An 18,582-nucleotide genomic window follows, 5' to 3' on the forward strand; every position below is an offset into this window, starting at 1 on the left:
AAACCATAGTAATCTAAAATTGAATGTTATTTTTGTACTACTTATTAATTATAGTAATCCTAATTTAGCAAAGCTACACTTGAACACCTGACAGTTTATTGGGGGTAAATGTGCTCTATTAAATGCAATAACTGATATCAGTGACTTACCTGCTGCTTGTTGCTCCACCAAAGTCACAGTTGCAGGGCCTGCAACCAGCCAGATCATGACTGAGTCCCCAATATTCAGGCTATACACAAACAAAAATACATGAGAACTTATAAGTGTTATAGTTATGGTTTAAAGGTGACATCGGGTAAAAAAAAAAAAATATATATATATATATATATTTTTTTTTTTATTTATTGTATTTAGGCAAGTTTCCATTGTGTCTGCTAGCTGAGAAAAAAGAAAAAATACAGCCAGTTTGTTATGAACTCTGTAAGTGTTAATACAATGTGCCATAAATATGTTCCATAATTTTACTAGATTTATGTATTGTGATGTTGTGAGGTAACTAGCTTGTTCCTTCGATGCAAACTATAAACCCTGCCATCCTACACCTTTCTGTAAACATAACAAAGCTGCTAACAATAGTGGCTTGTTAAATTTGGGTTGTTAAATCTAGCATTGTCACTTTTTATAAATGTAATGGAGGCCACCTAGAGAAGTGCTGTGCAGGTAAAAAGTTCTCAAAAAGTTGCTCTAGCGACAGACGTTAGAGGCAGCGGTCTTTAGCCTCCATGATAGAGCATACTCCGCCCATACAAAGAATCAATCCGAGCCAGTGGGTGGTATAGGACTGACGTATTACATAAGTATAGATGTTTGTTTGAATACATTTTACACTAATAATGGCATGCTGCAATATCAAGCAATGGTAAATCATAAGTGATTATATATGCCCAAGGTGCTTCAGAGGTAACTCTGATTTTGTCATTATAATGTGTAAACAATTTCAAATACTCCAGCATGTCAGTTAAACAAGAGTCAGCAGAAGCTTGAGGCTTGGTTATGTGGGGTTTGTGTGTGTGTGTGTGTGTGTGTGTGTGTGTGTGTGTGTGTGTGTGTGTGTGTGTGTGTGTGTGTGTGTGTGTGTGTGTGTGTGTTGCTTGTTTTGCTAGCTCAAACATCTATGGTACCATCCATTTGTGATTCAGCTTTAGAGAGGAATGGGTAGAGCAGCAACTCATTATCATTTAACTAAAAGAGACTGAGTTGAGGTGTTTCTGATGTGAAATGGGTGTTTATTTACACTACCATTGAGAAATTTAACCAAATTAAGTTATATACGTTTTATTAAGAGCCTTAGGTGTTATTTCAATTTGTGTAAAACAGGCATGTTAATGTCATTTTTAAGGAAGAGATTGAAGGAGAGTGAAGTCATACCAGGCACTGGTTGCAGTAGCGTCCTGTTACATATCTTTTGCAAGAGCAGTCCCCACTAATCTGATCACACGGAACCCCCAGTGTAGTGATGCCACGAGGGTCACAGTTACAAGCTGCAAACAACATACACATACACTGAATAAATGTAACAAGAAAAAAGCACTCACTTCATTAAGTTCAACTCATTGCTCATTAATGCAATTATAAAATCCAATGGCAGCACCTCAATGCATTAGGCATGTACAATAGAGAAATGGAGGGAAAAGAAGATTTGATTGACTTTGAAATTATCATGGTTGTTGGTGTCACACACATTGGTCTAAATATTTCAGAAACTGCTGGTCTAATGGCGTTTTCATGCACAACCATCTATGCAGTTTTAAGTGAATGTTTAAAAAAATGGAAACCATCATTGAGCTACAGTTCTGTGGTCTTGTTGATGCCAGAAGTCATAGAAAAACGAATATATTGATTTGAGCGAAAAGACAACCAGTCATTATATCAAGAAGCACTGAACTTCACACATGCAATAACTTACGCTGGCATCCTAATGGGTCATCAAGACTGAGACCATAATGTCCCTCTTTACAGTAGTCACAGCGCTGACCTCTGACATTCTGCTTACAACGGCACTGACCACCAATCATTCCCAAATCCAGATCTGTATGACTGTCACACACTCCTCCCTCCACAGAGCCCACCGGGTCACAGTCACAGGCTGATCACAAATGAAACAACATCAAGTACTTTATACAACATACAAAGATATTTTTCTGGGTAAATGGTCATAAGCAACTTACGGACACACGCTGCCGGGTCTCTGATGTCTTTCTCGGGATCCTGGTAGTAGAAAGGTTTACAGCTCTCACAGTTGCGGCCCATGGTGTTGTGAAGACAGTTGTTACACACACCTCCACTGACATTCCCCGTCGCCAAATACACCGCCATGTCAAAATGACACTGGTTGGAGTGACCATTACAGTTGCATTCTGAGAAAATGTCACGATATATGGATTAGATGTGTCAGCTTTTTTACCCTGTCAAAAACAGCTGTCAGGATGTAATGCAGTGTAAATAAATCGATCAAAAGGCTTGGACATAGTTATTTTTAGATCAATTTAATAACAAACATTTTGTTAACAACAACTGCATTTTAGAAGCATGCAAACTAAAAAGAGCTTTAAAGTGCAGTTTTCTGAAACATTAACATTATTGTCTGTGTAAACTACAAAAATTAGTTTTTTGTTTATGTGTTTAGTCTATATGCACGCGCAAATAACACAGATGGACCACAGGACTAGAGATGAAGATCTTTGCCCGAACCCGACAGGACCCGGCGGGACCCGACAGGTTCGGGTGGGTTCAAGTTTGATTTCTGTCATTTTAGACGGGGTTGGGTCGGGCTATGCTTGGCTTGCGCAGTAAATGAATAGTCAAGTGAAGCATTTCGATTAGAGCGAGAAAGTAATCAAATCGTTTGTCACAACATTAAAATCCATCCCTGCAAAGGTGAAACAAATGATGACGGAGAAGTCAAAAAGAGCTAAATTTGACTGCGGGCAGGCCAGCCACCAGTTCAGATGGAACGGTTATTCTAGCCGCTAAGGTATTTCGGCGGTCGCTGATACACTGCTTATTATGGTAGAGTGCCAAACAGCAAGCTGACAGGGAAAAAGACAAGGTCACTTGCTACATTGAAACTGCTGTCATGGAAAATTAAATGGATGTTCCTGGCTGGTAGAAGATGAACAATCAATCCTACCCAAAACTTGCTAAATTAGCCCGATCAGAACTATGCATCTCGGCTTGTAGCAGCAGCAGTGAAAGGGTGGTCGGTGCTGCTGGACACACCATCCTGAGAGCAGTACTGCGCTAAAGCCATTTACAGTGGATTCAGTAACATTCCTCCACAAAAACACGTAGCCTAATCTTAGTGAGTAAAGGGTTTTTAAATCATAAATGAATATTAATTAAACCATGAAATCATAATGTAGACAAAGTATATAGGCTAATGTTGGCATTATTCTTTTAATATTCAGCTTCACCGTCACCTTAAGGCCAGATTGTGAAGAGGAGTGGCGAAACAAATCCCACAGAGCCTTTATCTTAATTTCGTTATTGCCAAATACCCATCATCATTTAGAATTTATTTCAATTTAGTTTGTTAAGAAAGACTTCTTTTCATTTGTGTGTTGTCCAATTTTAAAGGCTAAGTGTATGTACCTAGGCCTATTTAAGGTGCTGAAATATTACGATGTTACAGAGGACTTATTTTATTTCTTTGTTCTAACTTCCAAGTGGCCTATAGCCTACGTTTGTTACAAATAAATTATGTTAAAACATATAAATGACTCATTCTTGAAAAAAAGGCAAAAGAGCTGTGTGCCTGTGCACATTTGAAAAATGTCGGGCTGTAAACGGGTTCGGGCTTTTAAAAAGCTGTCAATCAAAATGCACCTCTCGTGCTCAGGCCAAATTCTGTCGGGCTTGGGCCCCATTGGACCTAATTTTTATGGCCCGATTACAGCTCTACACAGGACCATATAGGCAGAGGCATGTAATGCCTCTTCACAAAACGATATCACCATCTACTGGCCTAAAATGCATAATACAGCTTTTTTCCATCCATGTGAATAGACTTCAATGTTGACTTCTGTATACAACCCAAGCTCATTCTGGAAACGTAGCCCCGCGGACGTTTCTGGAGACCGCGATTTATGTGGCTGTGTATATGAAACATTTCAAAAACATTTCATTTCAAAAACATAAAGGAAAATCTTTCATTTTTAGTTAAATGTTGTCATCAGATTCAATAGTTACTATATTAGAGTTTTTAAATGAACCCAGCTGTATGCCTTGTTTAATAAATTTGACCCAAAAATATTTTTTCCCATTTGTATTGAAGCAAACATATGTTCTTGAACTAGTATATGTGTATCTTACCCCTGCAGGTGTGTGCATTATCGGTCTCAGCAGGCCTCCAGGGTGCATCATGATAAAAATCTCTGCAGCGCTCACAGTTTAATCCCACAGTGTTGTGCTTACAGACACAGCGTCCATGAATCTAAAAATAATTGATTATATGAAATAAAAAGCATCCTTCGAGTTGCATCACTCAAAGTACACTACTGAACTTGTTATCTAAGTTTTTTGGTTTATATTGATTGATACCTACCATGCCTGAATCTCTAGTGGTCACTCCAGGTACTGGTGCACACTCTGATGCATGGCCATAACAGAAGCAGCTCCCGCGCACAACCAGCTCATACAATGCATAGTAATACTTCTGCAGCACGTCAGGACGCCGGTCAAGCAGGTTATCACCCAGAGTGTGCAGTTTAGTGAAGTTTATCCGTAGGTTAGTGATCCGCAACAAATCTGAAAAGAGATTGTTATTGCACAGCTGACTTTACTTGGAGTACTGTAAACAGGTAACAAGATAACGATTTCTACTGGAAATAAACACATTTGGTGCTGCAAGAAAATTTAGCCAAAGAATGTTGATATTTGAAAGAACCAAATAAAACACGCCAATTTCTAGGGCGGTCCCACCTAAAGATTTTTCTGATTTTTCAGTTGAAGTCAGAATTATTAGCCCCTCATATTATTAGCACCCCTGTTTATTTTTTCCACAATTTCTGTTTAATGGAGGGAAGATTGATTCAATACATTTGTAAGCATAATATTTTTAAAAACTCATTTCTAAGAACTGATTTATTTTATTTTAGTCTTGATGACAGTAAATAATATTTTACTTGATATTTTTCAAGACACTTCTATACAGCTTAAAGTGACATTTAAAGGCTTAACAAGGTTAATTAGGTTAACTAGACAGGTTAGGGTAATTAGGCAAGTTATTGTATAACAATGGTTTGTTCGGTATAGTACAATATAGAAAAAAAAATTAGCTTAAAGAGGCTAATGATTTTGTCCCAAAAATGGCTTTAGAAAAATTTAAAACTGCTTTTATTCTTGCCGAAATAAAATAAGACTTTCTCCAGAAGAAAAAATATTATCAGACATACTGTGAAAATTTCCTTGCTCTGTTAAACATTATTTGGGAAATATTTAAAAAAGGAAAAAAAATCAAAAGGGGGCTAATAATTCTGAATATATATATGATGTCTATAATTATTGCCATTATAACTTTTTTATTTGTACTTTCTTACTGTGTATGTATGAAGAGAGCCTGTCTGAAGGGCTACCAGGGATTTTGAAATTATTTAAATCCCTAAATCACATGAATAATCATGGACGCATGAAATATCTGAAATGTTACAACGATATGAAATGGTGCACATGAACAGAATCAAGCATTAAAATAAGCAATGTAATAATAATAATAATAATAATAATAATAATAATAATAATAATAAACTTGCTATTACAAGTTGGTAAAAGTGATAAAAATTGTAAAATTTACACTGTGTTGTTATTATACTAACCCTGAATGTCCAGACTATATGGATCTTTGACATGGATTGCAGGATCAAGCACTTTGTAGATGACCTAAAAAAGAAGTATGTAATCACACAGTGCATGTAGAACTGAAATTTAATGCTATATTCAAAAGTAACAGTAAAATGCAGACTGAAACACATGCATATTGAAATAGACTTATACCTCTCCATCAGTGGATGGCTCAATATCAGAGTAGCGCTCTTCACAAATGACTTCATCAATGAACCGCAGCGAGTGCGCAGGAACCCTAGGAAATGTCTTAGTGCAGTTGTAAGCAAAGTAGCGGTATATCCTCCATGTACGGCCAAAATCAGAGGAACGCTCAATTATCATAGCAGCAGGTCTAAATGTCTGTGAAGATTAAAATCAAGTCTTTAGCTGCAAGGAAGTTTGGCTTTGTATATATTCTGCTGATGAAAAATTTGATAAAAAATGACTTGACACTCTTTATGTCCATTTAAATACACACCTTAAACTTCATGATGAGATGAGTAAAGTGGAACTCGGCCTCAAGATTCAGTCTGACACTGACATTCTCCTCTCCTGAACACAAATTAGCAAAAGAAAATCCAAAATCGAGAATTTAGTTGAACTCACAGTAAAAAAAAAAATTGTACAGAAAAATTACCATGAATATCATAACAATAAATTTATAATAACATAATAATATAATTACTAAGCAATTATAGAAAATTATCATTACAAATATGTCATATTTTTCTGTTATATAGTTATATATTACATTACACATTATCAGGTAAAATGATTGTTCAAGACGTGCAGTGTGTAACACAGCTCTAAGTGAAGTGAAATATGCAGCTTTGTATTTATACTTGAATATATGTTTTATATTTGAAATTATAGGAGCTTTCCGGGTGAAATAACAAAACGGGAGGGTGGCAGGAGATGGGTCTGAAATATGGAAAATGGGAGTGTTGGCAAGTATGCTCACACATATACTCTGCACTCTAACTACTTCAAAATAGTTGATAAGTTGTAGTGGGCATTTCTCTCCGTCTTGCGGTGAACGCTGTCGACCAATTGCAACAGGCTGGGTCATCGAACCAATCAGCGCAGATTAGCATCGTGCTAAGGAAGGGATTAGGAATAAATAAATCACTGAATGAATCATATGGGAGTTGCTGGGATTATTAGGTAAAAATGTATGCATATTATAAGACAATGAAAGTGTTTTTTGACCTTGCATGCATATCAGACTTTAATTAGAGACTCCTTAAAACAAAATATGACCCTTTTTAATGCATAATAGGGGCTTTAAACAAATTTTATAAAAAAATAAATGAACAAACTTGCATAACCCTTTTTGATACCCCTCCACATAAGTAAAACCTTACTAGATTTTTCTCACACACCATTTACAGCCTGCCACCATGTGAGTTCCCCTGTGCTGTCCATCGGGTAGATGACGTTCTCCACTCTGTGGCTGTCTCTGTGATAATTGGCATCATACGGATTCTCAGAGTCACATATAAAGCACTTTTCTGAATCCTGCAGAGGGAAAAAGAAAGATTTGTAAAGATTTCTTAACCTCCACACATTTGTTTCATGTACAATTTTATTCATAACAACTTAAAACCTCATGTCTGCTGGCACAGTTCACTGGAAAAAAAAATTGGGTCATAGCCTCAGCAAAATGTTCCCTCTGAATGAGAGGGCAAGATCCATGCCAACCTGGAAGCGAAAGAAGAGGAGAAGAGGGGGGAATGGGCCTCCTGGATTCAGGTCAGAACATGAGAGTGAATGTGGATGAATGCCAGAGCATTTTGTCTAATCTGAGTTGTTGTCATGAGCAACAAAACCTCCAGCAGTAGCTTGACTAAACCTGAACGGGACACGTCCATTTTTCCAGCACCTCTTTAAAAGGTCACAGCAATGAACAAGAGACTCTCAGTATCTGTTTCTGATCTTCTCAAGCTCTGTTGGAGATGGAAATCAGCACTTCTACAATATTGTGGCCGCCACACACTGGACACATGCTTACTGGGCTAGTTTTGAGTGTGAGCTGCAAACAAAAGGATTAGCAGTGATCAGCTGGATTATGAACTTCAAGAATGCTATGCTGAGGCCCTACAAAATAGTTGATTTTCTCTAGTGTGCTTTTAAAGTTCTGTGAATGTTATGTAAGTTTGTGAACTTACTGAACTGGGTCAATAAAAGAAAGAACGTTTCTGATAATTTGCATTGGCATTACAACAAAATTCTAGTAAGGCAAGGAAAGACAAGTTTATTTATATAGCACATTTCACACACTATGGTAATTAAACGTGCTTTACATATGCTTTACATAAACATGAATAAAAGAAACAAGTACAAGAAAATCAAAACAGCAAAGAATAAAAACAGTTAAAAACAGATTAAAATGTGTTACGTTTTTAAAAGAATTAAAAAGAAAAGAAAGACAAAATAGTGTGATCTGTCAGGCATAGCACAGTGCTCATTCAGTGAAGCACAGCTAAACAGATGTGTTTTCACACTTCATTTGAATGTGCCTAATGTTGGAGCACATCTGATCCTTTCTTAAAGCTGATTCCAGCAGAGAGGGGTGCAGTAGCTGAAGGCCGATTCACCCCACTTTGACTGAACTCTTAGAATTTTGTTGCTAATGTTGCTAATATGTTTCATGCATTAATTAGCATTATGTTGGTAAAATGTTTCTAGCATAACCTAGCATGTTGCTAGCATGCATCTGACTTAAATTTGCAACTTTAATTAGAACATTGTTAGTATAATTTAACATGAATTAGACATTTGCTAGTATAAATTAGGATATTATTGTGATTCTAACATGAATGATTTTGCATTCCTGTTCTTAGTTCGTATTCAGAAGTTAGTAAGTTGTGACTACAACATCAGGTACATTTAAGTCATTTCAGTCCTAGAAAAATTTTCTTATATTCATTTACAATTTAATTCTAACAATGTACATTTGTGTTTTTGCTTTTTCTTTTGTAAACTGAACTGTTATATAGCAACTACAAAAAAAACTTTAAAAAATATTTTGTAGCTCTAAAATAGATAGTGAAGATTAGTTCAGTAAATGGCAAAAATAGTAATTAAATTAATTTAAACATATTTACATTTAGTACAAATAATGAATGCTGCAATATGAATTTTTTTTTTTGGCCAATACTAATACTGATTGTAACAAAAACCTTTTGGTCAATTCCATTAACATTGTCTTTGGCAAGTATTAAAATTTTAAAATTAAAAATTTTCATTGTTTTATATGAATCCAATATTGACTGATAAATATTGCTACATCGATACATCCCTAGTACAGATGTTTCATTCATTGCATCCATGCCCATAGCCAGGGGGTGTTCGGGTGGTTCGGAAGACGCACCCCTCACTGACAAAGGTCTACAATTTGTCTTATACATGAGCTCATTTGTCCTATTTTGACTGATATGACATCATAAGCTGTGAAAATAACCCATCAAAAAGGCTTTAAAGCCAAGCAGAGTCCTCTGTTGGCTGTTGCTTTGTTGTGACTTCAGCTAATTAATTTTGATCAATGCACACAATTATTTTTTATAAGTCCAACATCCAGCTGTGCAAGAAAACACTTACTTGATCCTAATGATCTGAGTGACCTGTTAGATTTGTATTCAGTGAGCACCTGTAATTGTATTGAGGTCCTAGGCCAGGGGTCTCAAACTCCCTGCCCACGGAGCATTTACGGCCAGCCCTCCACCTCCCTCTGGCCTACAACTGACATTAAAAATATAATGAAATTTGGCCCCCTGAAACATATGTTTTAGAATCACAATTGTTATTCTGCTGTCGCGTATAGCCACTTGCGGTTTTCTATGATTTCTGTAAAAACTATGTACATTTTACTGCTGGTTGAACTGAACATGTTAAAGTAAATGTAAATATATACTTACTATATACTTACTTTATCCCTCTTTGTTGTAGTTTTACAAAAAAGAACGAAACCAAGAAGAACAATTGCCAGTAAAGTCAGTAAAGTTACCCAAATTGTTTCTGCTGTTCCTGTGCTATCTGTTAAACCTTTGGTGAGGCAACAATTGGTTGGGACGGAATAATAATATTTATTATTATTATTATTTCATTTTGATTCAATTCACCTTTATTTGTATAGCGCTTTTACAATGTAGATTGTGTCAAAGCAGCTTCACATAGAAGATCACAGTAAAGTGAAACAGTGTCAGTTCAGTTTACAGAGTTTAAGTTCAGTTCAGTTTAGCTCAGTTCAGTGAGGTTTAATAATCACTACTGAGAGTCCAAACACTGAAGAGCAAATCCATTGATGCGCAGCTCTAAAGATCCTGAACCATGCAAGCCTTGAGAGAAACCAGGCTCAGTTGGGCACAACCATTTCTCCTATGGCCAAATGTCTTGTGCAGAGCTGCAGTCTAGGTGCTGGAGAAGCTGGACGTCAGCGAGACTTGTCTGTCCCCGGAGCGTCACAGGAATCAGTCTCATGCTCTCCACTCCTCCATGACCACCACAGCAGCTGCTCAGGATACGGCCTGGTCCAGGATTATGGAAACCTTGGGATCATCTCGTCGCTGGTCTTGGATCACATCAGTGGCACTATTTAACTATTTAAATGTCAAATGGTGATGGTGGTTTCAAGCCATTTCCCTTGAAATATAGGTGAAAAATTGTACAAAGACACTGCATGGCAATTTTCAAGTCAATTGAAAAAACATTTTTCTTCCTCTAACCTAAAGTTTAGTGACGATAATTTTATTCTGTTCAATAATTATAGTGATTTAACTAAAATGGGCCTTATATATGTTTGCCATACTATCACAAATTGAATCAAAATTGAATGTTTATTCAAAAACCTCTAATATTGCTAGTATCTTTCTGCACTTGTTTGATTCTAATCAGGGAAAAAAATGTAGGAATATATTTAAAAAGTAAATTTTTTAAAACAACATCAGTCACAAACATTTTTTCTAGGTTTTCAATCTAACTCAACGAAGCAAGTATTGCTATGGAAGAAATTACCTGAGTTTGCAACAAGTGTATAGAGTATGGAAGCTATTTTGTTCATTTGACTGTTGTGGCACCATTATCTATGTGAGCCTGGGTATTGTAAGATGAGTACTAACACCCCTCAAAATTTCAAGTCTCTGAGATACATAAATAACAACAGAAACAGAGAAGTCCAATAAAAACAGCCTTTCCATCTGACTCTAATGATGGATGGATCACACCCCAAAATTGGGTGAATGGCAGACACCGTACTGACAAATAAATTGACAAAGAGCTGACAGGTAACACCTGTGCTGAGGATAAAAAGGGTGTAACTCAGTCTCAGTCTAGGATGTATGGTGCCTCCAGGCAGTTAAACTGTTTCTATCAGTTTTATGCACACAAATTGCTTTAATGAAGGGCAAAACACATAGAACCTGAAAGCAGATTTTAAGTAGACATTTACAGAACATTAAAATGTCAGAGAAAATGCATTTTATGAGGGCAGAAAAGAGCGTTTTATAGATACCTGAAGGGAAAGGGAGGTGCAGTGTTTCAGTATAAAAGAAGGGAAGTAAACAAAGGTAGATGTAAGAGATGAATACGAGATTTTTAAAAAATAAAAAACACATGTATCAAACAGAAAGCCTTAGGCCACAGATTTTACTGCTGTAAAAAAGGTGTGGCACACTGAGCAATACATGTGCAAGAGTGCAACGTGTGTGTGTGTGGGTAAAATGCCAATTCAGTATACTGTAGTGTGCATGCACACTCAAATTAGCATGTTGCTAATATGTTTCATGCATTAATTAGCATTATGTTGGTAAAATGTTTCTAGCATAACCTAGCATGTTGCTAGCATGCATCTGACTTAAATTTGCAACTTTAATTAGAACATTGTTAGTATAATTTAACATGAATTAGACATTTGCTAGTATAAATTAGGATATTATTGTGATTCTAACATGAATGATGTTGCATTCCTGTTCTTAGTTCGTATTCAGAAGTTAGTAAGTTGTGACTACAACATCAGGTACATTTAAGTCATTTCAGTCCAAGTAATATTTTCTTATATTCATTTACAATTTAATTCTAACAATGTACATTAGTGTTTTTGCTTTTTCTTTTGTAAACTGAACTGTTATATAGCAACTGCAAAAAAAACTTAAAAAAATATTTTGTAGCTCTAAAATAGATAGTGAAGATTAGTTCAGTAAATGGCAAAAATAGTAATTAAATTAATTTAAATATATTTACATTTAGTACAAATAATGGAAGCTGCAATATGATTTTTTTGGCCAATACTAATACTGATTGTAACAAAAACCTTTTGGTCAATTCCATTAACATTGTCTTTTTCAAGTATTAAAATTATAAAATTTAAAATTTTCATTGTTTTATATGAATCCAATATTGGCTGATAAATATTGCTACATCGATACATCCCTAGTACAGATGTTTCATTCATTGCATCCATGCCCATAGCCAGGGGGTGTTCGGGTGGTTCGGAAGACACACCCCTCACTGACAAAGGTCTACAATTTGTCTTATACATGAGCTCATTTGTCCTATTTTGACTGATATGACATCATAAGCTGTGAAAATAACCCATCAAAAAGGCTTTAAAGCCAAGCGGAGTCCTCTGTTGGCTGTTGCTTTGTTGTGACTTCAGCTAATTCATTTTGATCAATGCACAAAATTATTTTTTAAAAGTCCAACATCCAGCTGTGCAAGAAAACATACAATCTGACGTAAGTGAAGTCATCTTTCACTACTGTATTATTTTTCAATAGAGAAAACAGAAAAAGTTTTTTTTCTAAATCTTGGAGCTTATTCTTGAAACAAAATATGACCAAAAAAAAGGTGTGAAGCACCAAAAGCTGCCTGTATTAAAATTAATTTAAATACTAATTTTGCTATTGTTGTTATCCATGAATATTCAAAAGTATTTTTATTTTATTATTATTATTATTATTATTATTATTATTATTATTATTATGTTTAAATTTTTATTATTCAAAGAGCCAGATTCTGACTAAGGAAAATTAAATGTGTTGCTATTTGCCTAATAACTGACAACAGGTTACAATTTTTAATTAAAAATATTTTTTATGATGTAATACATTTTCATTTAAAAAATAAGTATTTATTCATATTTCTTTGCTCTAAATATTTAGCAAATATTTTTGGTACATCAAAATGTGTGGTCATGATGACCACCCGACAAGCTAATCCAGCTTAAAATAGTGTTTAAAATGTCGCTAAATGTAGTATTTTAATATCCTTATTGAATAGAAAATGGGGCGAATAACTCCAAAAAGGTCAGATATTTAAGAAAAAAAAACACCTTTTTCACCAGGCTGGCTATAGGCCTGGGATGTTTTTTCTCATAAACCCACTTTACTGTAACTCAAAAGCTCTGGGCTGAATGAAAATGCCAATTTGCCACTCATAACTATAACAGTCTTTTGGTGTTCATGTGATTTTGACTCAAGTCATGACTTCAGTGCACCATTAGCATGTTGCTAACATGTTTCCATCATGAATTCACATTATGCTAGCATGTTGCTAACATAAAAGCCAACAAAATAAAACCTGTATCATACAGACAATGAGGAAAAACAGCTTTAAAACATGAAGGAACAGTAATCTAATGAAAACTATGTCATCCGAATTTACCAAACAATAGTCAATGGAAACTCCCTGTCATTATGGAAAAGCTAACAATGATATACTGATGAAAGCTAGATTTTCATGTGTACACATTTACCTCACACTTTAAAAAAGAGCTGCCTGCAGGAGCACATATATCTTCATGTGACAAATCATTTCCTTCAGCACAAACTACAGGGCAAGGCCATACAAGTAGGAGCAGAGCACAGTTTACACAGCATTAGATCATGTTTCGCAATCTATATGAAAAAGGAAGCAATAATGCTGGGTTTACCTTCAAATGACTGACAATACAGTATGGCTCGGGTCCATCCAGGCCACAGGTGGAGGAAGTGGTCAGGTTTATAGCTCGGCCAATCAGAAGGTTGCCTGTTGCTGGATAACAGCTACCATCCATGCACCCATGAGGGGCAGAGGGCAGATCCTGAGCCAAAGCAGGAAGAACTTGAAAGAACACAGACAGAAGATGATCATTAATTACGTGTACCATTTTGTTTGTAAGTAGTGTTCACTTTACCCGATATTCTAGGGAAAGTCTGTAGATGTAGTAAGTTGTTGGACAAAATGTTTAATTCTTATAGCCTTGCAAAATTATTAAAAGCGCATACACTCTCAGAAATAAAGGTTCAGGAGCTGTCAATGGGGCAGTACCTTTTCCAAAGGTACATATTTGTTTGTGAAGGGTCCATAATGGTACCTCAAAGGCACTTTTTAATTGTGAGGTACCTTTGAGGTACCACTGTGGACTCTTTATGTAAAATAAATGTACCTTTATTTCTGAGAGTGTATGAGCAGATTGAGATTGAGTATGATGATGATATATGGCAGTTTAAAGACGACCGTCATGTGGAGAATGAAGTCACATGCATTGCTCTGGTGTGAGTTTTTGCACAGGCCAACAGAGTGTAAAAATCTTGATGGTTCGCTGGTTCTTGTCTATCAAATCTGACCTTTATTTTGTATTCTATATTGGATTCAAGTCAGGTGATTGGCTGGCCTGTTCTACAGCTTGATTTTCTTTCTCTGAAAGCATTTGAGAGTTTCCTTGACTGTGTTTTGGATCATTGCCTTGCTGAATATCCACTCTGGTTTCATCTTCATCATCCTGATAATGTAAATGTTAGACTGAAGCAGCTAATATTCATTTACAATGATGAAGGGCAGAAGGTCGCTAAAGAACTACTGAGAGATTTCAGCTGCTGCCTGGGCTTTCACTGCATTTCTATTCCTCTCCCTTTCTTCATGTATTCAATACTTTTTTCCTGAGTCATTTAATTTTATTACACATAACTTAATTTATGGACTAATTAGATTTGTTTTCTTTGCAAACATGGATTTCTTTGGTTGTTTTTAACATCTGATAAAAATTTCAAGTCAACAGTACTTTTAAAAATGTTTTCTGAGAATATATGTGTTTTTCCTCCAAAGTTTTTTTTTTTTGTGTGTGTGTGTAAAGTTTTTCATTATAAATTATCATCCTGGTAAATAAAAAACACTTCAAAATACATTACACTAATTAGAATTAACAGACAGTAAAACATTTGACAATTATAACAATTAAACTATTAACCAATTAAATAATAAAAAAATACACACAATTATTTTTATTTATTTATTTGTTTTATTTTATTTTAATTAAACTTAAGGTTAAGCAGTAATTTGCATATAAGTTTCTCTTTCCACTTCCTATTAAATGCTTTCTGATATACATACAGTTATGTAGTGGATTTTAGTCATAACAAACACACTCCCCTCTGACAACACAGGTAACGGACCTTCCTTTTTTTCTGAGAAATTGATGAATGCAACTGATCCATATACAATAAATTCCTGCCTCAGACTTTCCTTCCTAAAGCACCATACACGACAGCCGGTGACTGGATGGCAGGACACACACACCAGTGGTACGGCTTCAGTTTGATGAGCTCATGCGGCTCCGGGTCCCACCCATGCGGCAGAATCAAAGAGCGAGGGTTTAGTTTCTCATTGAGTCAGGAAAATCACTGGCTTTGTTCCACATGGTTACCTCCGCAAAGGCAAGGCTCAAACTGCACTGCATTTGCCTTTTAAAATCCACACTTCATTGTGGGCTTATTTGACATTGTCAGATCCAGATGTGTGGGAGGTCTTACATGGATTTCCAACATTCACCTCTAACTTTGTGGAACCATCATTAAAGAGGACTAACACAAAACCACTCCCTCGAACTATAATGCTGCAGAGGTCTAGGGTTTCACATTTGGAGAATAGTGGACTATATACATCTCAATGTGTATAAACTCTTTTTTTTTTTTTTTTGCTTTACTATTTTACCAGGCAGGTGCTGGGGGTCTTTCACTGAGAGGCTTTTGGAAAGCTGGTCGATCTTTGGGCCCCTCTGTGCTAACAGTTTTCACACATCACCGACTCTGAAGAATAATGCCATCATTTCAACACACAATAATGAGAGAGTGAGAGAGAGTAAATGAAGCAATGGGAAAGGACAGAGTGAAAGTAGTAAATGTGAGGAGGACTTCAGATATGTGCTATGGAGAGAGGGAGGTAAAATATATGCAGTTGCAGTCAAAATTAATTTATATAAATAATTATTTTTCAACTATTTTTCAAGTGATGTTTAGAGGATAATGGCTTTAATAACTAATTTATCTAATAACTCATTTATTTTATCTTTGCCAGGGGGGTAGTAATATTTTACTAGTTATTTTGCAAGTTATTGGCATTCAGCTTAAAGTGAGACCATTCAGCTTAAAGTGAGGGTAACTAGGCAAGTTTGGATAATTAGACAAGATATTAGAGGTTTGTTCTGTAGCCAATCAAAGACAAATATAAGGAGAGGGCAAATATAAGGAGAAACCAAGCTGGTCAAGTTGACATTTTAATGTTGTATCAACAACGTCAACAATTTCAAATCGACTAGACTGGTTTTAGAGGGGTTTTGGCCATTTCCAGGCTGGTTTCCAGCCATTTCCAGCCTGGTCTTAGCTGGTCAGGCTGGGAGATGACCAGCTAAAACCAGCTTGACCAGCCTAGCCAAGCTGGGAGTCCAGCCAAAACCAGCTATATCCAGCTTAAACCAAGCTGGTCAAGCTGGTTTTAGCTGCATTTGGCTGGTCATTTTCCAGCCTGACCAGCTAAGACCAGGCTGGAAATAGCTGGAAACCAGCCTGGAAATGGCCAAAACCCCTCTAAAACCAGGCTGGTCTACCAGCTAAAATAGCCAACCAGCCTAGGCTGGTTTAAGCTGGATTTTTCAGCAGGGCTCGTTCATTAGCCGACAATAATACAAGTTTCTGGCACCGCAGCATCTTGTTGTCATATTTCTTTTGCATTGTTTGCTCATTTTATTTAACAAAACTAGCATAAGCCGAGTGTTTAGTGCGAGTTGGTGCTACTTTGCCTTATGGTGAATGCAGTAAGTGACTGTATGATCATCAAAAACGTTACCTGTTTAGCAGAAAAGTTCATAACATACAAAAACATAAAAAACTAAATCAAACCTATAAAATGTTCTGCCTTTATGCTTTGATTTCTCGTTACTACAACCGTAGACAGCGCTAAAGTCCAGCATCTTCACGTAATAACACTGTCTTGACTAGTGCGGTTGAATGACACTTGTCCTGGGAGCACTGTACCAATGTGGCAGCACTACTGACGCATGCTCAGGGTCCCTATGCACTATCTAGTGTATATATCTATGGTCACCACCCATCTCGAATAGTTTGCCCACTCACCAAAAATGGTTCAGATCATGTCCATGTATTGTGCGACAAGTGTATATATTGATTATTGTGACAGGCATATGTAGAGGTCTGTACTTCGAAACACTAGTGTATTATCACTATAATTGATTTAAATATGATAGTTTATCATAAAAATTACAGTTCATATTGTATTTTTAGCTGCGTTTTTTTTACAGTAAATTTGACCAAATTTTTTTTTAAAGGTAATTAAAGTCTACCTAAAGTTGAATATATGTACAACTTTATAAAAAAAATGCCTGATAATATAGTTTACATTTTGCAACGAGTGCAAATGAAACAGCAAAGTTCAAAACGATTTCAACACCCAGCTCATTTCTCAGGTTTATAAACAAAAACACGTGCCATAAATTCCATTCGATTGAGTCAAGGTGCTAAAGTGTATCTGATGTGTGAGGGCACTCAATGGTTCCATGGTTAACTCACATACTGTAAAAATCCATATAATGAAGGAATAAAGGTCCTGATCTTTGGAATGAATGTGGATCAGCACACATCCGACTCTCCCTAAGTAAACAGGCATGATACAGACAGCAAACCGACGTCTTCATAGACGATGGAGTGTACAGTTACACTGAGCTCCATGTGTGCGTTTGTATACTGTTTGTGACAGGTGGGGATTCCCATTCTTTGTGCATTTTTGAGCAGATAAGGGGTATTTCAAAAGCAATCTGTTAAGTGTTCAGGTTGCTAATTACAGGACAGGAGTGTGGTTTAGACTTTACACGCCACACGCACCAGAAAATACAGTTTTCTGTGTTATGAAAGCTGAAGCTGCTGCATCCCTGAGGTAAAGGATGCATTTAGCACGTCTTCTTCATGAATTCTCATGTACGGACTAGCAAGAGTGAAAACATGAACATGAGAGTGTGTGTGTGTGTGTGTGTGTGTGCGTGCGTGTGTGTGTGTGTGTGTGTGTGTGTGTGTGTGTTTGACTCTGTTGTGGCACAGTATGTTATGACTGTTTTTTCTTTCAAATTGTCAAAACAAACATAGGAAAGACTGATAGAGGAAAAGAGTGTTTCAGTAGACTAATTAACTATAATTAAAGACATCTAAAAACAAATACTGCTGCTATCTGATAGCTTGAAGCTATGCAGAACAAAACAACAGTACAATTTACACTTACCAATTAATTTAAAGTGTCCTAATTTCATAATAGCACTGAAATAAAACAAACAAATCTAAAATGTCTGTGTAATGTATATATGCATTTTGTGAGAAGTAATTGACGATGGATCATTAAATAATTTTAGGGATAATTTACAGCGATATAAGAGAGAGAGACAGCAAAATAGGAGAGGTTTTACATAGTGCTTTTTTTGTACAGCTCAAATATAATTTACATAAA

The 18,582-nt window shown here is 36.1% G+C and overlaps 1 protein-coding gene across 2 annotated transcripts in view; it reads right to left on the minus strand.

Annotated features, from left to right (window-relative positions):
- Positions 1-18,582, minus strand: part of lamb2l (laminin, beta 2-like) — a 77,331-nt gene that overhangs the window by 32,457 nt on the left and 26,292 nt on the right. For both annotated transcript variants that reach the window (XM_087306883.1, XM_087306884.1), the window contains exons 3-13: positions 13,748-13,917; positions 7,203-7,338; positions 6,299-6,372; positions 5,992-6,180; positions 5,814-5,877; positions 4,544-4,746; positions 4,312-4,432; positions 2,169-2,357; positions 1,907-2,086; positions 1,369-1,481; positions 150-229 (exon numbers count right to left, since the gene is read on the minus strand). In XM_087306883.1, coding sequence (XP_087163009.1) covers positions 150-229; positions 1,369-1,481; positions 1,907-2,086; positions 2,169-2,357; positions 4,312-4,432; positions 4,544-4,746; positions 5,814-5,877; positions 5,992-6,180; positions 6,299-6,372; positions 7,203-7,338; positions 13,748-13,917 — 1,519 coding nt within the window. The remainder of the gene's footprint in view (positions 1-149; positions 230-1,368; positions 1,482-1,906; positions 2,087-2,168; positions 2,358-4,311; positions 4,433-4,543; positions 4,747-5,813; positions 5,878-5,991; positions 6,181-6,298; positions 6,373-7,202; positions 7,339-13,747; positions 13,918-18,582) is intronic.

The sequence above is a fragment of the Danio rerio genome, chromosome 23 (assembly GCF_052040795.2).
Source record: "Danio rerio strain M-AB ecotype USA chromosome 23, GRCz13ab, whole genome shotgun sequence".
NCBI lineage: Eukaryota > Metazoa > Chordata > Actinopteri > Cypriniformes > Danionidae > Danio > Danio rerio.